The sequence below is a fragment of the Clinocottus analis genome, unplaced genomic scaffold (genome assembly GCF_023055335.1).
Source record: "Clinocottus analis isolate CAN_PGR_092001 unplaced genomic scaffold, fCliAna1.0.p SCAF_2, whole genome shotgun sequence".
NCBI classification, from domain to species: domain Eukaryota; kingdom Metazoa; phylum Chordata; class Actinopteri; order Perciformes; family Cottidae; genus Clinocottus; species Clinocottus analis.
Genome location: NW_027175931.1, coordinates 8,221,993 through 8,245,355, shown reverse-complemented (window position 1 = coordinate 8,245,355; position 23,363 = coordinate 8,221,993). Strand labels below are relative to the sequence as shown.

The 23,363-nt window shown below is 40.3% G+C and overlaps 2 protein-coding genes across 4 annotated transcripts; both read left to right on the top strand.

The window, feature by feature from the left end:
* Window positions 1-388: 388 nt before the first annotated feature.
* On the top strand, window positions 389-8,750 carry gdpd1 (glycerophosphodiester phosphodiesterase domain containing 1). Of its 2 annotated transcripts, none has more exons than XM_068585016.1 (11): window positions 389-443; window positions 1,204-1,353; window positions 1,922-1,964; window positions 2,281-2,416; window positions 3,197-3,242; window positions 3,513-3,634; window positions 3,870-3,959; window positions 4,215-4,348; window positions 5,762-5,821; window positions 6,185-6,236; window positions 6,817-8,750. In XM_068585016.1, exons 2-11 carry the CDS (start codon window positions 1,218-1,220, stop codon window positions 6,949-6,951), a joined length of 954 nt encoding a protein of 317 aa, XP_068441117.1. In that variant the 5' UTR covers window positions 389-443; window positions 1,204-1,217; the 3' UTR covers window positions 6,952-8,750. The 2 variants fall into 2 exon arrangements, with proteins under 2 accessions (XP_068441117.1, XP_068441118.1); XM_068585017.1 differs by lacking the exon at window positions 389-443 and adding an exon at window positions 464-528.
* A 1,100-nt stretch (window positions 8,751-9,850) lies between these two features.
* LOC137790804 (protein yippee-like 2) lies at window positions 9,851-22,400 on the top strand. 2 transcript variants are annotated; one of them, XM_068585334.1, is made up of 6 exons: window positions 9,851-10,023; window positions 15,023-15,111; window positions 15,415-15,646; window positions 16,470-16,513; window positions 16,912-17,020; window positions 19,655-22,400. In XM_068585334.1, exons 2-6 carry the CDS (start codon window positions 15,077-15,079, stop codon window positions 19,742-19,744), a joined length of 510 nt encoding a protein of 169 aa, XP_068441435.1. In that variant the 5' UTR covers window positions 9,851-10,023; window positions 15,023-15,076; the 3' UTR covers window positions 19,745-22,400. The 2 variants fall into 2 exon arrangements, with proteins under 2 accessions (XP_068441435.1, XP_068441436.1); XM_068585335.1 differs by lacking the exon at window positions 15,023-15,111.
* Window positions 22,401-23,363: the final 963 nt, after the last annotated feature.

Genomic DNA, 23,363 nt, shown 5'->3' with positions numbered 1-23,363 from the left:
CTGTCTGTACTTTTGCCATTGCAATGGTTCAACAGGTTCCGATTGATTAGACTGTGCTTTTGTGCATGTTTTATCTTTCATCATTTTTAGTTTGTCACTTGCACAGCTGGACATTGGCACCATCTTCTGGATGAAAATAATAAATCAGTGATAAAGTCATTTTCCCGTGAGACTGGTGTGCTGGGGAAATATTTTGCCTGTAATGTAAAGGTACAAACAAGAATTTGGTGGGAACAAAAATGTACTGAAGATACGATATATTTTACTTTTTTATGTTAAAAATATGACTTCATCTATATGCTTTTGCTGACAAAACATTTTATTCTGAAATATTCGGGCGGAAGCGCTATCGTTTTTTTTGGGGCGAACAGTCCTGCGCATGCGTCTCCACTGACAGCCACCGGTGAATGTTTTGACAGCGGCAGCTGTGGTGTGGACGAGAGGTGAGTTTGATTATCTTATCCTCACACAGAGTGGCTTGCTCTACAGATTCCTGGACGCCAACTAACTCACACTGGGGTTATTTAGGTCAGTTGAAGCAAAGGAAGAAAGAAAAAACAAAATAACTTGATGATTTAATCTCGTGCGTTCGACCCCATCTCAGCTAACGTTAGCCGAATTTAGCGAGAAGGCTGTCGTCTGTAAACTAGTTCAAGACATTGAAAGTAAATAGTTGTTGTAACTGTGTATTAAGAAAGAACTGACAATTTTACGTCGTAAATATTTCCTTTGAACGAAGACCATTTCTCCAACAATGGTAGCTCAAACTCTCCCCTCACAATAACAAAGGCAATGTAAATATATTTTGAGCAGTTGAAATAAGATGTCTGTGGCTTTATTAAATAATGTGGTGAAGAGTTCACAGCATGAAAATCACACAGCCTGAGTTTGTGCCAAACATCTTATACTGGAGAGGTACAAACTAGTCCTGTACCACACACAGGTGGTTAGTTAATTTAGATAATTGGTGAATAATACTCCATAATTTGTACAGTATGAATTGTTCTAGGTACAGCTCAATATGTGATTATCTCTATTTATATCAATACATGTAATATCCTGGGGTTTGGGCTGTTGGTCAAGTCAGCAGCCTTAAGACTTAACTTTAAATGTTTGGTATAATTATTATTGAATTGCAAACATGTGAGTCTATTAAGATCCTGTTCACGGTAGATGTTTACTCTGAGTGGGTTGTGTTTTCAGACAACTGATAGGAGATGTGTGCTGCTCTGTATGTCCTGTCAACGGTAACGGGCTACATGCTCACTTCTGCCCTGCTGCTGAAATGCCCAAATCTTCTGCACCGAAGGAAGCGGGAGACTTTTCGCAGCAGGCACATTTCCCATCGTGGAGGTAAGTCTGTGGTTTCTGTATTGGTCTTTCTGTAAAAAAATTACCATTAAATAAAATTGGTGATTGACAAATGTATGACTAGTTCCTCACAAAACTTAGCATTATACAATGAGGGATTTTTGTTAAGCATATAAATAATGTGTAATTTCCATCTGGAGCCTCACGCTCATCATGTCTGTGCCAATTCAACCGCCAGCGGCTACGATTTTATATTATATTTGTCTGTATAGTATCATCATAATTTAACATTTGAACATATTTGTGACTTGTGAGTATAAGTTATGTGTGTTTGATTGTTTACTAATAAGATATTTTTCTCACTTACAAAATAAAAATAGGCCTTCTGTTCAGGGATTGGCTATACTTCATCCACCTGTGGTGACACATTTTGTTAATACATTTATTTGCATGGTTTTGGTTATAATGCCATGTATTTATTACTGTCAGACAGTGTTGTTGGTTTATTGTCAGGTACGCTGCAGTATGCCGAGGGCTATGTTCCAGCTGTGGAGTGTTAATATACAGAAAACGCTGTACCATGCTTAGTGTTTTACTTTTTTCATTGCAGGAGCAGGTGAAAACCTGGAAAACACCATGGCAGCTTTCAAGCAGTGAGAAGAAACCTTATTCACAATGACAAAGTTGTTTTTTTGGTGGTTGTGTGTGCATCTGTAAAACATAGCTGGTGCTTGTGCATGTGATTGTGGGCAGTTTGTGTCATGTGACGTTTGTTTGTGACCAGTGACCACTGTCTATTTTGTCTGTCTGGCAGCGATGCCTTAGATAATTGTTCATGTCAAAGCCTCAGATGATATACTGGTTGTTTCTGGTTGATTTGTTGATGATGGAAAGTGAACTGCTCTATGATCCAATAAATGTGTATGTGATAAAAGTTGATGGAGTGATAAATACAATTCCTCCATGCAGCGCCGTGGATCTTGGCACAGACATGCTGGAGTTGGACTGCCACCTGACGAAAGATGAAGAGGTAGTGGTGTCACATGATGCCAGCTTGCAGAGGGCCTCTGGCATCAACGCCCACATCTCCAACATGTGCTACGCTGTGAGTTACTGCTCTATATATATATATTTAAACTACACGTTACTCTCTCTTCCAGCTCTAAGTCCCTTTTTGATTTTGTGGACAACCTACCAGAAGGAAAATGTTACCAATTGTGATTCTGACATTATTATTAAAACATGGAAAAGGTCAGCAGCATTGTTGCTGTTGAGCTGGTTTTCCTTGAGCCAGTATCGACGTGTAACAGACAACAGAGGCTAAAAGGTCCACAAATAGTTCAGTTAAAAAAACAAAACAGTTGTTTACTTTGTGGTAAGACTTCTTGTAAATGACGTAACCGCATCGATCATGTGCCTTGATCAGGCGATGTCCACATGACTGACCTTTACCTGATTTAAACAATCAGATCCAGCAGAAATGCCTGGTGAGTTACTGGATTAATAGCTGATGACTCAAGATTTCTGCTTAGTTCTGTGTTACACATCTATGACGGCCTATACTTTCAATCTAAAACCGAGATCTTCCCAGAAAGAGATAAAGAGGCCTTACGTAAGTTGACACTATAATTATTTGTGTCACTGAAGATTGGTTTGCAGCTTCATTGCTCTTTGGCCTTGCAGAACAAAGAAGCACAGATAACTTTACATTAATCTTGCTTAAATGAGTCTTTGCGTTCCTCTCTTCTATATCGACTGTGAGGAATGTGAACATCCTCAGTCCCACTAATCCCCCTACCTCTGGATATGACCCCACCTTACAGACTTGGCCTGTATACTGTATTTCTTGTCTGTTAACCACTGAATACTGTTTGCTCTTTTGTAGGAGCTCCCTCCATACCTGTGCAAGCTGGGTGTAACTTTTCAGAGAGGTGAGCATCACATATCAGACTGGTGTAATTAATACAAACCTATCACACAAGCCACATACAGATGCATTATCTGCAACTTTAGCAGTCAATAAATATTATGTTTATTTGAGATTTGCCAATTAACTCGGAAAATGTGTCCATTCATCTGCAACAGCATTTAACAATACATTTTAGTTTAGTTTCGATGGATAATATATGTAATTTTCCAAATTGTTGAACTTGACATGATGAAAACACATGCCCCCGATGTTCTTGTCCTTGTCAATGCAGAGTGTTTCTGTGAAGGGGGAGAGGACAAACGCATTCCTCTCCTCAGGGATGTTTTTGATGCATTCCCCAACACCCCTGTCAACATTGACATTAAGGTCAACAATGACATGCTCATCAAGAAGGTGTGTGTCCCCTATTTTTTTTATTTTTGAACTTAACCCTTGTATAAAACTGCTGTCTTGTTTTTATCTATCTTAGTTTTAGTTGGCCAATTTTCCTTGCCTTGTTTATTAAAACAGCAATTGTTATTCAAAGAATTGTTGCTGTCCTTGAAGAAGCAATATACTGGCTATGTCGTTGTATATCAAAAGTTGTAAAAAAAACAACAACAGGCTGACACTAAAACTAACTTTGCAGGTCTCTGAGCTGGTTGTTAAATACGACAGAGAGCATCTGACGGTCTGGGGCAACGCCAACAACAAGATCGTAAAGAAGTGTCGCAGAGAGGTACATTCACATTAAATGACAAGTTCACTTTGCCAGTAATTTCAGGGAGACAATCTTACAATCATCCACCTTTTTAATAGTATTATTTGATCATCTAGTAGGCCTTATGTTGGCATGGATAAGGTGCCACAGAAAGAAAGAACTGAACTGTTATAGACTGAAAGTGTTTTGCTGTTGATTACATTTTACACATCACTTTTAAATTGCAAGTGACTGAATTTCAGGGTCATGGTTTTTTTTTTGTTTTTTTTGCAGAACCCACGTATTCCATTGTTGTTCAGCCTTCCCAGAGTATTGCAGCTGTTAGGACTTTTCTACACTGGTCTTCTACCTTTTGTTCCCCTCAAGGAGCAGTTTCTGGAGATTCCCATGCCGTCTATTATCACTAAGTAGGTACACACGTACAAATACTCTTCAGAATGACATTACAAAAAGAGATGCACTGAAAAAAATATAAAAGGGAGAGGTCAACAGCATGCACCAACCTTCAGTAACACTAGACTGTCACCATACTGGTTGTTATGCAACACAACATAGATAATGTTCCTCTCCAGTAAGTAAGATACAACAGTAACACTACACTTGGTATACAAGTAACCAACATTTGATAGCAGTAGGTCAAGGTCTGTTTCACAGGGTTCAGAATTATTTCCTTTTTAATGTATCTCATGTTCCAAAAAGGGAAGCCAATTCTAAAAATGATCTCTATATGAAAGCGTTTAAAAAGATTAAACTATAATTCTACCCCAAACTTTAAAACATGAGCAGGAACAAACTTACTTTTTAGTGCTTTAAGCAGTTTTATTTCAACCTAATAATTAATTACGTGAACAAAATAGTTCTCAAAATAGTTCTCAAAATGCTGCAATTTAATCTCCAATTGTAGTAAAAAAATCTGTACTCAAATGTGCACACTTTCTTCTTTAAATTAAACAATTTGTGGAATTGAGCTTAAGGGTTCATTATGGACGCTGGAAACAGCTGTTTCACAGAAAAAGTGAGTACACGGTCTGTATACTTTGAAATTTCCCAACAAATTTCTGCCAACATTGTGGCCTTCATCTGCAAATAAGGACATCACCACATGAGACACCAAGGACGACTGCATGACCGAAAAGTTTCATATTGCATGCAGCAACTTTTTCTGCTGAGGAAGGCTGAGAGATTTGGCTGAAAGCTCTGGAGACTCACTTATAACCATTGCGTCCAACAAAACAGGATCTGAAAGAGCCATACACAACTTTTCATGTAAAACGTTGTGATCTATAAAAATGAACTTGACAGGAGAAAATAAAGCACCTGTACGGAAACTCTGACCCATGCGTACGAACATTTTGGAGACATCGGGAAATTAAATTAAAGCCGGATTGGAGAAATTGATGGTGAGAAGCATTACAGCGCAGAGGAGAGACTGAACTATGACAGACCAGAGCAATACTCTTCTAATACTGGGCACGTATCGCCAAGTACAACGCGCCGTGATGATGATGATGTCGCACACCCTCTCCAGTCACCTTACCTGGCTAATCTTCACCACCAGCACATAATATGAATAAATAAATATATTGTGTTCACTTTAGTCAATCATTCTCTTAATTTCTTAGAATGTATTTGACCCAAATCAATTTAGCTGTACGTGAGCTTATTGCATTTCCAATAACATAACTTGCAGAAGGGCTACAACAATGATTAATTATAACAATTTTCTAGCATCAACGAGATGATTATTTTGTCCACTCTGACGGTGGCAGCTTCACCAGTTTGTTGTCACTCCTGACACTTTTTTCTGTGTGACTTTGCAGACTAAGGGATCCCAACAGATTAACAAGAAGTCAGCGATTACTCACCTGGATGGCAGACCGGTAAGTCACTAATTTGTCTGAATATTTGAAATCCCTGTCTTCTTTACTTTATGTCAGAGTGGCTGAATCTATAAGTGTTTGTAATTCACAAATTAAATATGTGCTTTTTCATTCACTTTAATTGCATGCATGCCTTTATTTGTGACTGTCTCTGTTTTGCACACTATATTTGGGTTTTTGAGAAGTGTTGTACTGATACTTTGTCACACAGTAATGTGTGTGTGATTTTATGAATTATTTATCACAATTCTTCTCAATGTCCCAGTTCAACAATGATTTATACGAAACCTTTACAATCGTGCAACTAAACTCCTATCTAGCTTTGGTATACTTGCAGATGAGTAATTTGTTTCTCTCTTGCAGTTTGCTGATGAGGAAAGCTCTGTTTGATCATTTAACTGCCAGGGGAATACAGGTAAAGCTGCTGTTATGTATCTAGTGTTGTCCTCATAAAACATGTTTTTCAAAAACCTGTGTATATATAGAGTATATGGATGACTATGTAGAGAATGCAAATTGTGTCGGAATAATAATAAGCAGTGACCACTATTAAGTAGATTTCTTGTTGTGTTTCTTTCATTTTTACTCCGTGAGCTCCAGATGTTTTTACTGCCGGGAGGATAGGATGATTTCCTACAGCGCAGCCAGTGTTGATATGTGCATAGTTAAGACCAAGTAGGGACATATTCAGAATTGTATCAATATTAAGTCACTTTCCCTGAATTGTATTTCCTTCCAAGAATGACTGCAACACTTTCCTCAGGGAAAAATAATGAGCCTGTATGCATGCTGACAGCTGTTTGTTAAAGTTGTTGCAATGTTATGCTTGTAGTTAAGAGCAATTACTTGGAAATGTCCACAGTTCCGGCAAAGTTCCAAAAATAGGCTAGAGTGGCTGCGAACGCTGCTCTTAGAGTGCAGATACATTCTTAAATCTTAGTTGACTCCCTCCACTGTGTGATGTGTTTCCAACGGAGTCCTGCTTCTGGCTTTAGGTGTACATTTGGGTGCTGAACGACGAGGAGGACTTCCAGAGGGCATTTGACTTGGGAGCCACAGGAGTTATGACAGATTTCCCCACCAGGCTTAAAGACTTCCTGGACAGAAATGGTGTTTCTGAGCCTCAGTGACCTGCCAAAATCTATCTCGCCCTTCAACCTGACTGACCTGCCAAACCAGACCACCCCCACCCCCCACCCTGGAATGCACACACATCCACTGCATGCATTCCAGCAGGGCTCCTCTCACATTGTGTTTTCCAGCTCTGTACGCTGCAGTGTACCTCTTTATTTTCAGTCACTTAAAATACTCCTAAAGGACACACACCACATCTGCTTTATATCATCATCTCCATTTAGTTGTGTTCTTTGCAGGTTTGTTGGTCCCCTGCTGGATACCCGCTTGCACACATGATCAGTGAGAGAATTCTATATGTAAGCACAGGATCCTTTTTTTTTTTAAAGGTGGGAATCTCAAATGTCAGAATGTATCTATAATTGAGGGATTCCCTCCACATGGCTCTCACAACATCTGGGTAGTTTGATAACTAGCAGTCTCACCATTTTAGATTCATCTGCCCCGCCTCCCATACGTGTGAGCATAGAGCAGCAGCGATGAGATAGACAGTGTTGTACACACGCACACGCACATGCACACACGCCAGGACCGGCTAAGTAAACAAAGCACAGAGAAGCTTAGATACAACACACACAGAGAGAGGGTGACTTCATTCATCAGGATGTTATCAGTTTATTGTATCTTTATTAATAAAATGGGACAATCACAGCCAGGTATTTCATAATATATTACTGTCTTTTAAATTGAAAATATTTCTAAGTTTTCAAGATTTTTTTTTAATGCTTTCAAATAAATTACATATTTAAGTATAGCGCTCGTTAAAATACCAGGAGATACGGTTTGGTGTGAATTTGCCAGCAGCTTTACGTTTAGAGGTTAAAATTTCTTTTTACGATCTAAATTTCACTGAGCACATGCAATAATACACTAATTTCCGAAGCTCCAAGATTTATTTTATATAAGCTAGAACATATAAAACATTGTTACTTGTGTTTATGTGTAGTTGGTAAGTCTCTTACATTTTTGTCTGAATCAAATGAAATTCCTCAAACTGACTGAGTTTATCCATTAATGAATCCAAGACAGAAATTTTGCACAAAATGAAACTTTTTTTGTTTTATTATTCTGACTTGTACCGTTTTCTATTGTGTTCTGTGAATGGAACTTTGTATATAAAACATATGATATTGTTTTCAATGGGCTTAAAAAAGTTGTGAAAATCCAGTTGAAACTCTGATACATGTGGATGATTTGCTTTATTGCATTCCCTTGAAATTTAAATGTATTAAAGACGGCAGAAAGAAATATTAAGAAATCCCACTCTGTGGGTGTAACTGTATAAAAATCTGAAGATTATGAGGTTTCTCATACCACTGATGTTCCATAACTAGACTTGTGACAGTGAGGGTCTATGATGAATGTAGTTTTGGTTGAATGTACCGTCTATCGTTCGGTATTATACAGTCAAAACCTTATTGCTGTTTTATTTTCTTAAGTTTATTGTCGGGCATTTTGCATTCGTTCTGTCAACGAGAGGAGTAAAATCTGCACAGGTGTTTGTCTGATGTTTTGAATTGAGAACATTTGTGTATCCAAAATCATTGTGATCCACCGATCATATTACAGATGTTATAATAATGAATTTGTGGAAATTTTGATGCCATAATCTGTTATATTCAGCGTGTTTTGGTTTGGTATGTCAATGAATATATTTGTCATTCTTTGTGGGACCTGGCTGCCCTTTAAAATGGCTTTTTCCTATTAGGAGTATGTTGTTTGATTTAATGCAATTTTTTTTGTTTTAAAGTACATTTTTAATAATATCAATGAACATAAAAATTGTGTAATGAAATTGGCTTATGTGTTTATAATAATAACAGCTTTATAATTATGTTTTTACCACTTGTAAACAATGGCAATGTCTATGGATACATATTTGGTAACCACAGACTGACAAGAGGTGGCGCTGTAGACTGTGGGGAAGAAGTTTTCCCTGTAGCGGAAAAGTTAATGATGCTAGACATGTTTTGTCATATAAAAATCATCCACGCAGACATCGTTTTCTACTAAGTTTTGACAAGAACCGGCGAGGTGTTCTTCCACCTGATTGGTTCATACAACTGCACTCACACGTACGAGTAGTGTCCGTTCATGGAGAATTTTATATAAAAAAAAAAAATTCACGAATATAGTTGGTCACTAGCTTCCTCCCTCGAGCCTCTCGACCAATAAACTCAGTGTTGCTATGCCTTATCAGTTTGCTGATTGGCGGATACAGCTGTCAATTATTTATCAAATCAACGGCCATTGAGATTTTTGCCAAAGATCTTCAACTCGGTCATCAAGATAGTTCCCTTCCTCCAGAATATCTGTTATTGAGCTATCGTGTAACGGAAAAGTGTTTTTTTTTTAAAATTTTTTTACTGTGTTTAAATTACCAATGCAGTGATCCACACCGTGTCATTTGTATTTGTGATGGTGAGCAACGATACGAAATTTTAACTTTTCTTGGAAGAAGGCCCAGTTGTTGTCGTAGGCCTAACTATCTTGTTACAACTTGTAAGAAGCGTTTGTTAATACTGAACACAACTCAACAGTCTGAGATGATTAAAAAAAAAACAATGCAAATATATGTTTCCTATTTTTGCAGCATTTATTCATCTAATACATACATTTAAAAAACAATTGGTACACACAAACAACAGTTAAATGCATACTCATTATGTGCAACGCTGTTTATAAATACAATATTAGTTACGTATCACAATAGTATAAGTAACAATGAACATACAAAAATAAGACAGTACAAGAACCAAAGGAAATTAGCCACCCTACCTGTATAACGTATGGTCTACGAACACGGAAGTCGGTTGGAGGGAGTCCTCTCGCTCCGGCTGGTCGTTTCATTTCTCTCTCTCTCTCTTGCTGCCTATTCTAAACTCCGCTGGGCATCATTGCGCGTCAAAACATTGCGTCTCTGCAGGACTTGCCAGGGCCGGAGAGAAGAGGAAATTTGCCTGCAAAGGAATGCGAAAGGGGGTTTAGGATTGGCACTGCCACGAGGAAAACGAGGAGGTGCGACATTTTCTAAGCTACGTGGAGAACCGTTTTTCTTCCCTTCAAAGGTAAAATCCTTTCCTCTGCGTTATTTTTCAATGTGGTGTATTTGTTGTTACGCACACAGCCCATCAATAGCCTACTTTTTTAACTCAGACAACTTTTAACATTCAACCACAGGTGCTGTAATATCACAATAAAACACACATGTTTATGGTCTGTAGCCAGTATTGTGCCAACAACATGCATTGTCATTTGTATTTATCATGCCTGGACCTTCTTGTATCCAGTCTCTGGCCTGGCCTGATGTTTTCTTCGTGAATTGGATGCTGAGGTCTTCTCTGCAGTGGAGCTACAGTAACTAGTGGTTATTATTAGGTTCACATGCTGTTTGTGGTGGCAGTCCTGAAAGTATGCGCAATCATCCCCGTGCGCGCGCCTGGTCGTGATGGTGCACATCAGCGGTGATCAATGCGGGTTACCGTGTAATACGCATATTGTGATCATAAGCTCTGACGACAATCACCTAGTTCTCATCGATCTGCAAAAGTCATTGCAGATGTTAAAGCTTTTCGGAGTGGCTGGTGTGTGCGCGCCCGCGCGTGCGTGCGTGTGTGTTTTCAACATTGCTGAGCTGAGGCATCCCCGCCATCTGTGCTGCGTGTGTTGGCTGAAGTTCTGCCACAGATGAAGTGCGCCACTGACTGTGACCTGATTCAATAATCACATATACTGTAAACCTTAATCCTTCATCTTTTGTGTATTTATGTATTTGTTAGCCCACGTGACATCAACCATCCCATACAAGTCAATAACTGTTTGGCCAGCAGGTGGAAATGCTGCATCCCACCCCAAAAAAAACATGTACTAAATAAAGTCCATGTGAGACATGAAGAGACACTATTATCAAGTTGCAACCTTTGCACTGATCTATTTTTACTGCAAAGCCTGCTTTCAGATAGTTATTGATCTGTAAGGAGTCGATACACAGGGATCAGAGTGTTGCATGCCATAAACAGTGATCCTTCACAGATTACTTGTATACATAAACATAAGTTATTTATAATACGTTGTTTCTACAGTTTGACAGGTCTGAGTCACTTTGTCTCATTCACCTCTTTATTTCACCTTTAAATTACTACTTTCATTGCCTCACACATAAATTCATCCGGGATTATTGGTACAAATTTACATTTTTAAGAGTTTCTTTTGTTAAAAACTCTACAAGGAAATGCACAAGTGTTGAAAGTACCTGAGAAGAAGCTACAGAATAGAGACAGACAGATGATAATGAGATGCAAGTAAAGATCAGCAAAGGCAACAGTAACCAGACCCATGCACCTGGGATGCAGGAGCATCGCTTCATCAGTGATATTTGATATGGTTGGAGGGGCGCAGAGAGGAGGTTTTTCCTCCTCTAGTCAGTGATGTCATGCTGCTGTAGGCTGTTGGCCTTGGTGTAAGACTGAATGGAGCCCAGGAAGAAAGTACATGCAGTACAGAAATCGTGTTGGTGCAGCCTGTGGGCAGCGGAGAGCACACAGCTCATCCATTCCTGAAGGGATACAAACTGCTTCTTCCCTCTTTCTCTCTCTGCTCGTTTAATTTTCTCCATGTCCCCGTCTGACTCTCATCTTACCCCCCCTCTTGTATCCCTCCTCCCTGTGTCTTTCTCCTGCTCTCGATCATTGTCAGAAGCAGCATCAGCAGCGGCAGCATCAGTGCATTACATAACAATGGTTTTTTTGTTGGGATACAAGGGCCCTTTTGGCTGTTGAGACTCGTGGCACGTAGCCTTTTGTGATGACACCCAGAAATGACCAGAATGGACAGCTCGGTGACCTCAAACGACCCGCGGCAGAACTGATGAATGGACAGAGTGACAGCAGGAAAAATAAATATACAAGCAGGCTGAGAGGCATGAAGACAGATGGAGAGAAGACATAAACAGACTGAAATATAAACTGATAAAAAGGTTGTATAAAATACAGTACCTCAGGTTAAGGTCAGTTTTGCTAAACCTTCCTGCTCTTGGATCCCGCCTGAATCACTGCACCCAGTTCTCTAGTCATCTGATCATTTATGCAATGTGTTATTCTGTCAAAGAGGTTGTTATTTTTGTACAGAGCAGCCTGAGTGACTCCTTTGCGTCAATGTATTACAGTGTGTGAGCATCCTCGTTACCAAAAACAATGTTGTATAGCAAAATGAGTTTTGAGCGTGTCCACCCACCATCATGACTGTTGTCCTGTTTTTTTGGAACTAAATGTTTTGAAATGTCAACCAGTGTCAAACAGTGTTCAGGTTCAGGATATTTTCATGCTTAATGTTGTAAAAGCCTTCATTTGCTTTCGTCTGTACTCTACGGTCGTTGACGTTACATATTTCCTTATTCATTTTGTTCAACATTGCAGGTCATTCACTCAGATGTCAGCCGAAACCAAAAGCCCAGGTGAAAAAGTCAGATCGAGGCGTCCCAATTTCTAGGGCTGCAACTAATCAGTTAATCGGCTGATTATTCTCACGGATAATCGCTTAATTGTTTGCTCTCTAGAAGGAAATAGTGATAAATGCTTGTCATGAGTTCCCAGAGCCCAAGTTGAGTCTTGTGTTCAACATAATTAATTATCAAAACACACAGCGACTATATGATAATATTTTGTATTAAGTGTGTAAGGGGAATCAGTGGTTTTCATCCATAGCCAGTGTTGTTATGGCTGTAATGAATTGATCCTTCAGAAACCGACTGCAGATATCGCACAGAGAGAACGCCACACGGATTATGCATGACCTACAAAAAGATGTGCAACACGTGCACAACTTTAATCCAGCTCACCTTTCATCTGGTGTGGACAGGTCTATACATCACATTTACATTTGAGAAACTTAGCTACATTTATCTTGTGTGACTTGTTGCAGACGCAGTGGTAGAAGTGTAAAAGAAAAGAGCTTGAATTTAATTCAATTAAATCCTGAGCTTAAGTTAGAAGCTTACATTCCTAGATTACCTACAATACTCAAGACTAATTACAGAGCTATAATCAAGGCAGCTTTGTGCAAATGTAAGCGATTGTCTTGATTCGTTGGATTTTAAATTGCTTGTTTTGTCTGATTAGCCGTCTACAATTTAGTTTACTAAATCGTTGATTCACAATAAAAGGTTGGGCCTTGTAAAATGTTGGCATTTTTGTCAACTGACTAATCAATCAATTAATCCAATAATCATATCAGCTCTAAGTTCCACAAAATCCAAATATTAAAAAATCAATACATGTGTGAATTTTGTAGGGCAGTTCTCAATATGTTGAACTGAGCTCAGACGACTGGACCCAACATCAACTTCTCCCTTGTCCTCAGTCCTGAAATGACCGAGATAAAACACGCTTTGGGTTAAACACCAGTTTTTGTTTTTGTGTGTGTGTGTGTGTGTGTGTGTCAAGGGTCACTCCAACAACTGTACTGAGCGTGTCTTTGTGCCCCAATCCCACACCGCTGGCATCGCGTCAGACGAGAGAAAACAAGGGCACATCTCACTGCCTTATTTATTTATATCCCCCGCTCCTTTCCATCAGCACCGGAGCCTTCGTCAGTCTCCGACACTAAAAACAATCATATTGCAGGAAAGTAAAGTAAAGAGGCCTCTCTCTTCTGCTCTTGTTTGTTCTGAAGTCACAGAGGCCTCCTGCTCCCATTCAGTATTTTATTAGTTTTTCCAGATGGCTCAGTAAAGACTGACAGGAAGGGGAGGAGACAGAATGATGAAACAACTCAAGCTATTATACACTATTATAGAGGTATAGTCTTCTAAACTATATACGTTATTGGTTTTATGTATTTTGAATGGCTATGTCTTTATATTTTACTGTGTTGAATTACTTGAAATGAGAAAGAATAGTAGTTGAAGTAAAAGGTGCATATACTGTTTGAGTGAGGATCATCACAGCTTCATTAAAAGTCGCACTGTGAAGTAAAACTAGATGACATTTTGGTTTATAGGTATCGTTTAGTATCAGAGCTACAGGGCTGAAATATGAAGGGCTGAAATATGAAAGTTGCATGAAGCAATACAACCACAAAGATAAAATCTGCAGCCCATCTCCTGTACAGTTAGTCAAGACATACTCCTGTCCTGCTGGCCCCAAGCCTCCAGGATGGGTTCCCAAGGCCAAGCTCACTAATCTTCTCAGTCACCAGGGCACACCAGCAGAAGTATTTTAAGGGCTCGGTCTATTTAGATATCATGGAGTGAGCAGAGCACGATCGTCGGCGTTGTGCTATGCTAAGCAGATTATCTCTGCGGCTTCACAGACTTAAACACAGAGTGTGGGCTAGTGCTGCTGCCTGTGCGTACTGCAGAGACCTGAAGTGCAGAATAGTTTGCTCATGAAGGCCATGGTTAGTTGCAGCTGTCACTTGTTGTCAATGTTCTGCCATATCAAATAATTTATGTATTGTTTGTACTGCAAAAAAAAAAAGCCCCCAAAAAGTATTTTTTGTCAGAGTTCAAGCTTTCATCTAAAAATGCTCGACCAGCAGTCCAAAACCTAAAAGCTGATCATTTAACACTATGATGCAATTATAATTAAACTATAATGGAACTATAATGACTGAGACCAAAATCCACTACACTAGCACCTCTATGAGGCTGCACTGGCAGCAATGCATTGAGCTAAATGCTTCATGTCAGCATGCTTACATGCACACAACCCACATGCCAATGTGTATAATGCAGGTATAATGTGTGCCATGTTCAACAATGTTACCGTGTTAACCTTTGCTCATCATTTGATTGGAAACAAAATACTTGCAAATATTTGGAAAAACACATTGAACATTTTGACTTTGAAAGTGAATGGTTTGCCAAGTCAGGATTCATCCTCTGGGCACCATGAATGTCTGCACATACTTTATGACAATTCACCCAGTAGTTGATAAGATATGTCGGTGGAAGGCAGACTGACATTGTCATTCCTAGAGTCATGCCACTAGCGTGTCTAAAAATAACTAACGAAGCAATTATCTTAACAGTTACCTCTTGATTTCTTTTGTCTGTCCCTGCTTCGATAGCCCAAACTGTCCTCTCAACCAGCTAGGACTCATTTTTGGCCTCAAGAAGAAGCGATGTCCTGTGTGGTGGATGCCTGTACCTGTATCATGTTTGTATCTCATCTTATGAAGTAGAATTTCTTCAGTGTTTTTTGCCTGCAACTAAAATGTGTCATGTAGTCTCAGCCTGGAAAACAGGCTCATTAATTATGCATCACTTCACATCATAGCTCCTTGATGTTTAACAGTTTCAAAGGCGCGAGCAGGTTGGAGAATTCTCCAAACACACAGAGCAGACAGTAATCCCATCAGCAGTTACACACCTGTGGCTCAGTATACAACATCAGTTTAAGGAAGCAGCTGTTACACAACCGTGTAACCACTAGCTGCTCCTTTATCCTCCCTGTGCGCAGGTGTTCGCCTCCCAACCCACCGCCCACCACGGCCCTCACCTGTGTGTTGCGGTGCTTCCCTTGTGAGCCGACCTGGGCTGGCAGTCCCTTCTTGCACCGCCCGCCAACTCCGCCCATGGTCCGAATGACGCGCTCCAAGACCTTTCAGGCATACCTGCCGAGCTGCCACCGAACCTACAGTTGCATCCACTGTCGAGCTCATCTGGCCAACCACGACGAGCTCATCTCCAAGGTAACCGGCATTCAGCGAGGTGCTCCAGTGACTTCACTCATCTTACCAACGGTGGTTGTTACTGGAAACCATTAGGACAATACTTACATCCAGGCCGCTAACGTTATAGACTGAAAAAGCACTTATCTCGTGTGTTTTTTTAATAGATATATATATATATATAAATATCAGAATAGTCACCATATTGTTTTTGCCTCTTCAATTTAATAGCAGAATCAATAATACGGAGATACATTTACTAGGTTTAACAGCCATTAGACGACATGCCTGGCCGATTTAAAAAGAGGAAGTGCAGATAAGGAATTATGAAAACAAACAGGCTGAACACCTGTAAGTCACCTGTATGTCTGTGTCAGCCGCCACCAGCTTTTGTTCGTGAACGGAATATGTTATAAACTTGTTAGTAAAGAGGATTATGAATAAACTATCACTTTTTCCACAAGTGATAATGAAAACACTGCTAACCTGTGCACAAAGGCCTTCTGCTGGTCACAACACATCTGCACGATAGAAACTCATTTAACGTGTACCTTCAATCGTAGCTTTCATGTTGTGGAAAATGACTGCCTGCAAGGGAATAACTCCATTGCACCAAAGCCAATTACGCATTATCTTATCATACAAGAGCTTCTGTTAAAGTGAAGGCCTGCCTCAAATCAACATGAAGGGATTTTATGAGGAAACTAAAAACTACTTTTCTTATTTGAGTCATACATTATGGCCATATAACAGCATGCTTATATAATTGCATTGTTACCACGCTGTATGAAAGGGCTCGTTCTTGTTTCAGCCTTTTCATCTTCGTCTCATCTTGTCTCTGCAGTCGTTCCAGGGCAGCCAAGGCAGGGCCTACCTGTTCAACTCAGTGTGAGTATCCCTCTGTTGTTGCAACAGGCTGGGTTGTTTCAAAATAGGTTAGAAATGCACATTGTTTGTTTTACGCAGTAGTTGTTGTGTATTTGAAGCTTCGGTAGACAGAGCCAGCCTGTGCCTCGGAGTCATTATCAACCGAATTGAGTGTGAAACATAGGCTGTTTGAATCTATTCTCCCTGGCCTGGCGCCCTATCAGTATGCACTGTGTGAGTGGGTGTGAGGCAGTGACTCACTCTGAGCACATCATACAGTACATGCAACAGAGCAATGTGAGGTACTTGCACAACACTAATTTTGACCTTTTATTGCTTTGTCTTTGATTGTGTCTCCTTTTTCTCTCCTTTCCTTCCCTTTCCTCTCCACAAACCCATTTCCCCCCTCTCCCCCTCAGGGTGAACGTTGGGTGTGGCCCTGCAGAAGAGAGGGTTCTGCTCACAGGTCTGCACGCTGTAGCAGATATCTACTGTGAGAACTGCAAGACCACCCTGGGCTGGAAATATGTAAGTGTCCTTGGCTGATTTTGATGCACAAGCACCACAAACTGCATCCAAGGTTAGAGTACCATAAAATGGGATGTTGTTATTATAGCACACCCTAATTTTATTTGCACCCTAATTATAGTTAGACCCCCTCCTGTCTTGGGGTCAATGCAGTGTTGCAGCTGTGTGGGCTGAATTCATTATGAGATTGATTTATCAGAACAGATGGTGATGTGAAGGAGAAGTCTTCATTAAACTTATGTGACTTGATTAGTTTTTAATGTTTTGTGCAAGTGATAAACAAACCTGAAGATCAATGTAGAACATGTAGGTGTTAATGGTAAATGAAAATGTAGTGTAGTCGATTTGAACTGTTTCAGAGTTAAGCAAATGTTGATGATCACCATGTAGCTCGGCTTGCATCAAAGCCATATAATCAGTCAATGTTTCCGTAATGCTGTGAAACAGCGTGTCAAAATACACGTACAGGATGTATTTAGTACAGGTGATATTTTATGTCTCATGCCGGGGTAAACTTAACAGCATCCTCATATGTTAGCTGTCTTCATATATCAACAGAGCATGTGCAGCTGTCACTAGTGAACCCTGTCTGCGTGGAGGTGAGAGTTTACACTATAGAGCACGTGACTGTATCTTTAAGGAGTTAGTGAACACACAAACAGTGAGTGTCCTTGTTTTTTGACTTCTCATACGCCTCCTTTGACCGCTCCATGTCTAACCTTATTCTATAACCTTCCAGCCTAAAAATAACTGTTTTCCTTATGACGCCTGGTTTAAACACCTGGTGAACCATTTTTAAAAATAGAAACTTTTCTGGGTAGTTTCTATTCCTGTCAGGACCTCACAAGGCAGAAAAAAACAGAGATCTCATGCATGCACAAGCACACAGACACTAGATAGGACTTAATGGAGGGTTTCCATTAATATCAGTTGCAGCAGTATTGATTTTCCGCAGTCGTCAGAGTTCTATTGAGAGGCTTGACCTACTGCACTTCTAAATGAAGAAATCTGATAACGTGCCTCTGCAGCTCGAAGCCAAAATAGCCAAAGACAAAGCAAGGCACGGACGCTCCACGGTGAAAGAACATTTGTGTCAACTCTGTGACCCAGTGTTCAAGAGAGCTCTGACATGAGTGGGTGTCTTAACACAATAACACAGGGTTGTTTGATGGACTTTGACACAAAACAGAAGTTGTACTTTTTTTGTAATTGATTAGCAATTCTGCTTAAAGATTTGGGGAAAAGAAGACGTTTTAAACACAAGCTGTAGAAAAATGATCTCCATAGGAGTTTATTAATAGCAAAAAGCATGTCTTAACCTCTAAACCTCACTGGTTCCAAAGAGGTCTATTCAAGCTCGCGGCTTGGGTTTAGTGCTTGCTGCTATCATTATCAGTTACTGGGGCCAGAAATATCCAAATTTGGGGATATGTGTGGTGGAACTGGAATAAGCTGAGGTAAGATTAGCAAGCCATCGCAGCTGAACCTGATCAAGTGACCGCCATCTGTTAGTCAAAAACACTCCCACACTTTCTAGTTAAAGTCTTTTGAAACAGCACTTGTAAAAAGCACCAGAAATGCACATATTCGAAGAAGGAACATTAGCTATTGTCTACAGCAATGGCACAGTCTTGCTTTATGCTGACATCATGCTAAAATGGTCTCACGACAATGCTAACATCCTCATGAGAAGCAGGTAGAATGTTTACCATCGTAGTTTAGCTTGTTAGCATGCTAATATTTGCTAATTAGCACCAGACACAGTCATATCATTAGTTTTGCATGTATTTAGTAATAAACACATCATAAAAGTATTATCCATTGGTGAAACTTACAAGCTTACTCAAATAGCCTCGGTGGATGCCACCTGGCCTCATAAATCTTGAAGATTTTCATTTCAATAAATGTCTGGACACTGTTGTCCAAACTGGGTGTCTGTGGAGACATTTCCAGAAAATAAATGTATTATTACAGCTCAAATGTCAACAAAAACGTTCAGCACAATTCCAGTACTTTCACTGGGTTCAAAGTATCTTAAAAAGCCCAGCTAACGACTGTTGCAATCATGCTTTTAAAATTATTTGCTGTTAGTATCATAAACTGTGAAATATTTTTTCTTTATGGTGTTGGTCTATTTCAGTTAATAAAACAACACTATGTGGAGCTGATAGGCTTCTATGTAGGTGGAGGAATTTTGGATTACACACCTCACAGTAGAAATGCACGTTACAGCCTGCAGAAATAGAGCAGACTCGGCATCTATGTTAGCTATTGTGAGGCTCTAACCTGTGGCCTTATGGTTTTACTGTTACTTAGCGGTGAGACACATTCCCGCCAGCTTAAGGTATGACGATCCAGCCCGGTCAGAGATTTGGTTCTGCAGGCTTCTCTGTAGTGTTTAGTGACTGACAGTTATATAACCAGCTCCCAGAGAGCCAGCAGCAGAGACAGACCAGGACTGAGTCAAGGGTTTTCATATACAGCTGTAAGGACTGTCATGATCAGGGTTTAGAAAAAAAAATGTTATGCACCTTGTGTCCATTTCTACCTATTATACTCTCTGTCAAATATATGAACATTCTGTCCATCTGTCATTTTAATTAAATCGCTCCTGTCCTCTGCCACACCCTCCAGGAACATGCCTTTGAGAGCAGTCAGAAGTATAAAGAGGGCAAGTTCATCATCGAGCTGGCCCACATGATCAAGGACAACGGCTGGGACTGAGGGACGAGCAACCGGGACACTACTGCAACAGAAGAGGGGGAGGGGGGCTTGATGACTGGATGGGTGGACAAATGAATGGATGAATGGAAGGGGAAGAGATGGGGAGGGGGTCGTGAGTTGGGTGAGTGTGCGACTTTGGTTTGGCTGATTTACCATTAACCTCTGTAACTCTCTGCCCATCCCTCCTTACCACGACTCTTGATGTATGCACGCACACACAAACACACACAAGTCAAGGTCCCAGACATCCCAGCTTGACAGAGAGGCAGACAGGCAGGCTTGTACGCAGCTAGCAGGACTAGGTGACTGGCCTGCAAGATGTCTCACTGTCTCGTTTTTTCTTACGGAAACATTCGATAGCTCTTCAAAACGGTTGCAACACTCCTCTATACCTGCTAGGAGACATCTTTATTGTGTGAAATATACCACCTTGCCTCAGAGAAATGGAAATTTAGCCAGGAGGAGGGTGGTCAGGCTGCCCTGGCGGTGTTCATTGGCCTTAGTTGAAGAGCTGACCGGCATTCACTCTGTCATCAGCTTGAATCAGATGACCTAAGATGATTATAGCAAATCCAGCTGATCGCCGCCATGCCAGCTGGGCCAGTGATGAAGCCTGGCGCTGAGGCAAGGAGGCCCGAGCACATGGGTGTTTTGATGTGTGGTGGGGCGGGTGAAGGGATAGCCGCCCACCAGGACGCTCTCTCAACATGGTGGGGAGGGGAGGATCCCGATCCAGTTATGCAAAAGATTTGATGGCTTCTGGCTTGGATTGACTTCATGCCTCGCCACAGTTGCCAGTGATGCAGCTCAGGAGTGGGCCGAGAGTGAAAGAGATACAGACAGACAGCATGTCCTAAAACCTGACAGTAATTTGCCCTCGCGACCGCAAAGCAGCCCTGGGTTTTATTCATCCTATGATACAAGTTGTGTAAAATGATCCGCTGATGCTCCCCGTGTATGTCTGGCGTCGGAAGACGCATCGCTGGGTCCACCTTTGTTACTTGGCCAGGCAGAATTACACAACATAAGCGTGTCCCAGGTGAACTACTTTGGCTGGGATTCCCAAAGGTTCGCGAGCACTCTGAGCATCTTTCTGCTGTTGGAGTTCGATGAGGTAAGATGACAAGGCCGTGCAGGCTTTGGGGAGGCAGGGGGCAGCTCGTGATCAGTCAGATACTAACACAAGCCCTGCTATCGTGCAAATAACAGTGTGGTTTGAAGAAACTGACAAACAAATGGTCAAAGCATGACTGGCTTCATGGGCCAAGAGAAAACGCGAATGGTAAAGAAATTAATACAGAAAGTAATTTGTTACCTTTACTGAAGTTACGAGGTATATACCTAACCACAGAGGTGTGTACTGAAGATGCATATGTATAAAAGGTTTCACTCTTGGGCTCTCTTTCAGTCTGGGATGGCTGCCGTTTAACTGCTGTTACACTGATCTTCACTAACTGGCCCTCACAAAACATAACAAATTGACTGGGCGACATTATGAAGCAATGCACTAGATCCACCCGCTTATTCTTTTGTTCCTTAAAGCAGCAACATTATATTATCGTCCTAGGTTTTGCCCCAGTTTTAGATATTTTGTCTTCCACTTCAGTTCTCTCAAATATTCCTCATTCATCCTTTGCGTTATGACACCTGTGTAGCATTTGAGGTATAATTAATGGAAAGCATTGCTCAGGTACGTTTATGCTACCGTTTCATCTTAATGTGCTGGATGCGTTATTATTCTCTGATGGAAATGTATAGTTTTCAAATGAGAGAATCCATCCCGTAGAAATGCGACGTTAATGCATGCATGAAGTTAAACAAGTGTTCTGACCAGTTTTGTGCTCGGTCCTCATCACATTTTTGTGAAAAGAACATTGTGTGTGTGTACCAGAGTGGCAATGAAACCATGGGCTGTAACGTAATACAACAAATTATCCGATTGGCTTCAGTCCATTTGAGCTGTGAGATCTTTCTTCTTTGGATTAAACGTGATTCTGGTTTAGAGTCAAGTAAAATTAGTTGCCCCGTTTGTCACACATAGTTGCCCATTGTTGCCAACACTGCGCTAGGAGTTGCCCTGTATATGCCGACTGCTGTGCTAAACTCCCCAGTTACAACCAAACCGAAACAGACGTCTCTCTTCAGTAACACTCAGCAGCTGATCGCTTAGTCGGCCGCTGCAATATTGAACCCCGCACAACCAACCAAAGAACCCACCCATCAACAATATATTGACCAAACAAAAAATCTAATTTTGCTTGGGCATAGTGTTGCGAAACAAGGGGTTGTGTATTCGCTGAAAGCCAAGGTTGTTGGTAGCCTTTCTCTGTGATATATATAATGTATTATGATTTTGTAAACGAAAGATCTTAATATATGAATATATTCTATTTACTGTATTCACTATGAGGATTACCATTCTTGTCAACCAATGTGCTACAGACTGTAAATAGTGTTAATGTATTGTGTTTTATCTATGATCCATACGATGAATGAATGAATATGATTTAGGTCATGTCATGCTTTCTTTCTGGTACCCCACATTGGCTGTACGATACTACTTTTTTACTGAAAATGTTTCAATTTTAATGTCTTTTGTAAAGGAGGATGTTGACTATATATCATTGGATCTTCATCTAATAAAATGCACCTTGATATCCGTATGATACACAGTGTTTATTTCTTCTCATGCAGCCTTAAATCTCAAAGTCTCCCACACTTTAATGACGCATCTTAATTCAATTGGGTGATTCACTTACAAGTGATATTTTGAAAGAAACCTGAGCCTACACTTTCTGAAGCTTTCATCGTTAGACCATCCCTGCTCAGTAAGCGCCTCCGCCTTTTAAACTTCTCTGTTACGAATTCGAGCCACCTTAAACCAATTTTAAGATGATTCTGTTGACATTATCAGGGTTATTTTCTTCTGCTTTAAGGTGAGAGTTTAGCTTTGCTTAACAGGGAACCCAGGCTACAAGTGACAGGAAGGGTATTGTTCTAAATGCTAATGTTAAGGCCCGAAGCCAAACTGTGCAGAATGTAAAAGTAAAGACACAGATTTTAAACTGGCATTGTATGCTTGATTGTAGAGATGTCAGCGCATAAAAATTGATTTTCTAGGAAACAAAATAAATAAGGATATTTCATCAGCAGGTCTTAATTAGTAGAATCATTGCCGTTTAGCTCTGACCCATTTCTAGTTCTTGTGAATTTGTCATGCTGTCCCATCATCGTATTATAGTTACGGCATTTTGGCTTTGCAGGACTGTGGCCTAGTGTCTATCTAAAGTTAAATAATAATATCTGCCATAAGCTTCCACAAATAGGGCTGAAGCATCACAACCAAGTGTATTGAACTGAGAAATTGTTTGTTCTCTTCATTATAAATTAAACTTTTCATCTGCGAGAGCAATATAGCTGTTCCTTGTTTCAACAGATATATTGTCTTGATTTAAAAGCTTGTGTAAGATTAGAGAAGCAATTTTAGATATTGAAAGGTCTGACATAAATAACTCCTGTGAACCATAAAAAGTTAATGTTTTCCTTTTTGCTGAGGACAATCACATTCTTCCAGGGAGCCACTATGATTAAGAACAATGATGAGACAAAATGATGCGTC

What these genes read in the sequence shown, in the direction of transcription:
- gdpd1 (XM_068585016.1), top strand. Translation starts at nt 1,218, where the DNA reads ATGTGTGCTGCTCTGTATGTCCTGTCAACGGTAACGGGCTACATGCTC. An exon ending in GCACATTTCCCATCGTGGAG is followed by an intron (nt 1,354 to 1,921) that starts GTAAGTCTGTGG and finishes TTTTCATTGCAG; the next exon opens with GAGCAGGTGAAAACCTGGAA. An exon ending in GGGTGTAACTTTTCAGAGAG is followed by an intron (nt 3,243 to 3,512) that starts GTGAGCATCACA and finishes TTGTCAATGCAG; the next exon opens with AGTGTTTCTGTGAAGGGGGA.
- LOC137790804 (XM_068585334.1), top strand. Translation starts at nt 15,077, where the DNA reads ATGTCCTGTGTGGTGGATGCCTGTACCTGTATCAT. An exon ending in GCCTACCTGTTCAACTCAGT is followed by an intron (nt 16,514 to 16,911) that starts GTGAGTATCCCT and finishes TCTCCCCCTCAG; the next exon opens with GGTGAACGTTGGGTGTGGCC. An exon ending in CCACCCTGGGCTGGAAATAT is followed by an intron (nt 17,021 to 19,654) that starts GTAAGTGTCCTT and finishes CACACCCTCCAG; the next exon opens with GAACATGCCTTTGAGAGCAG.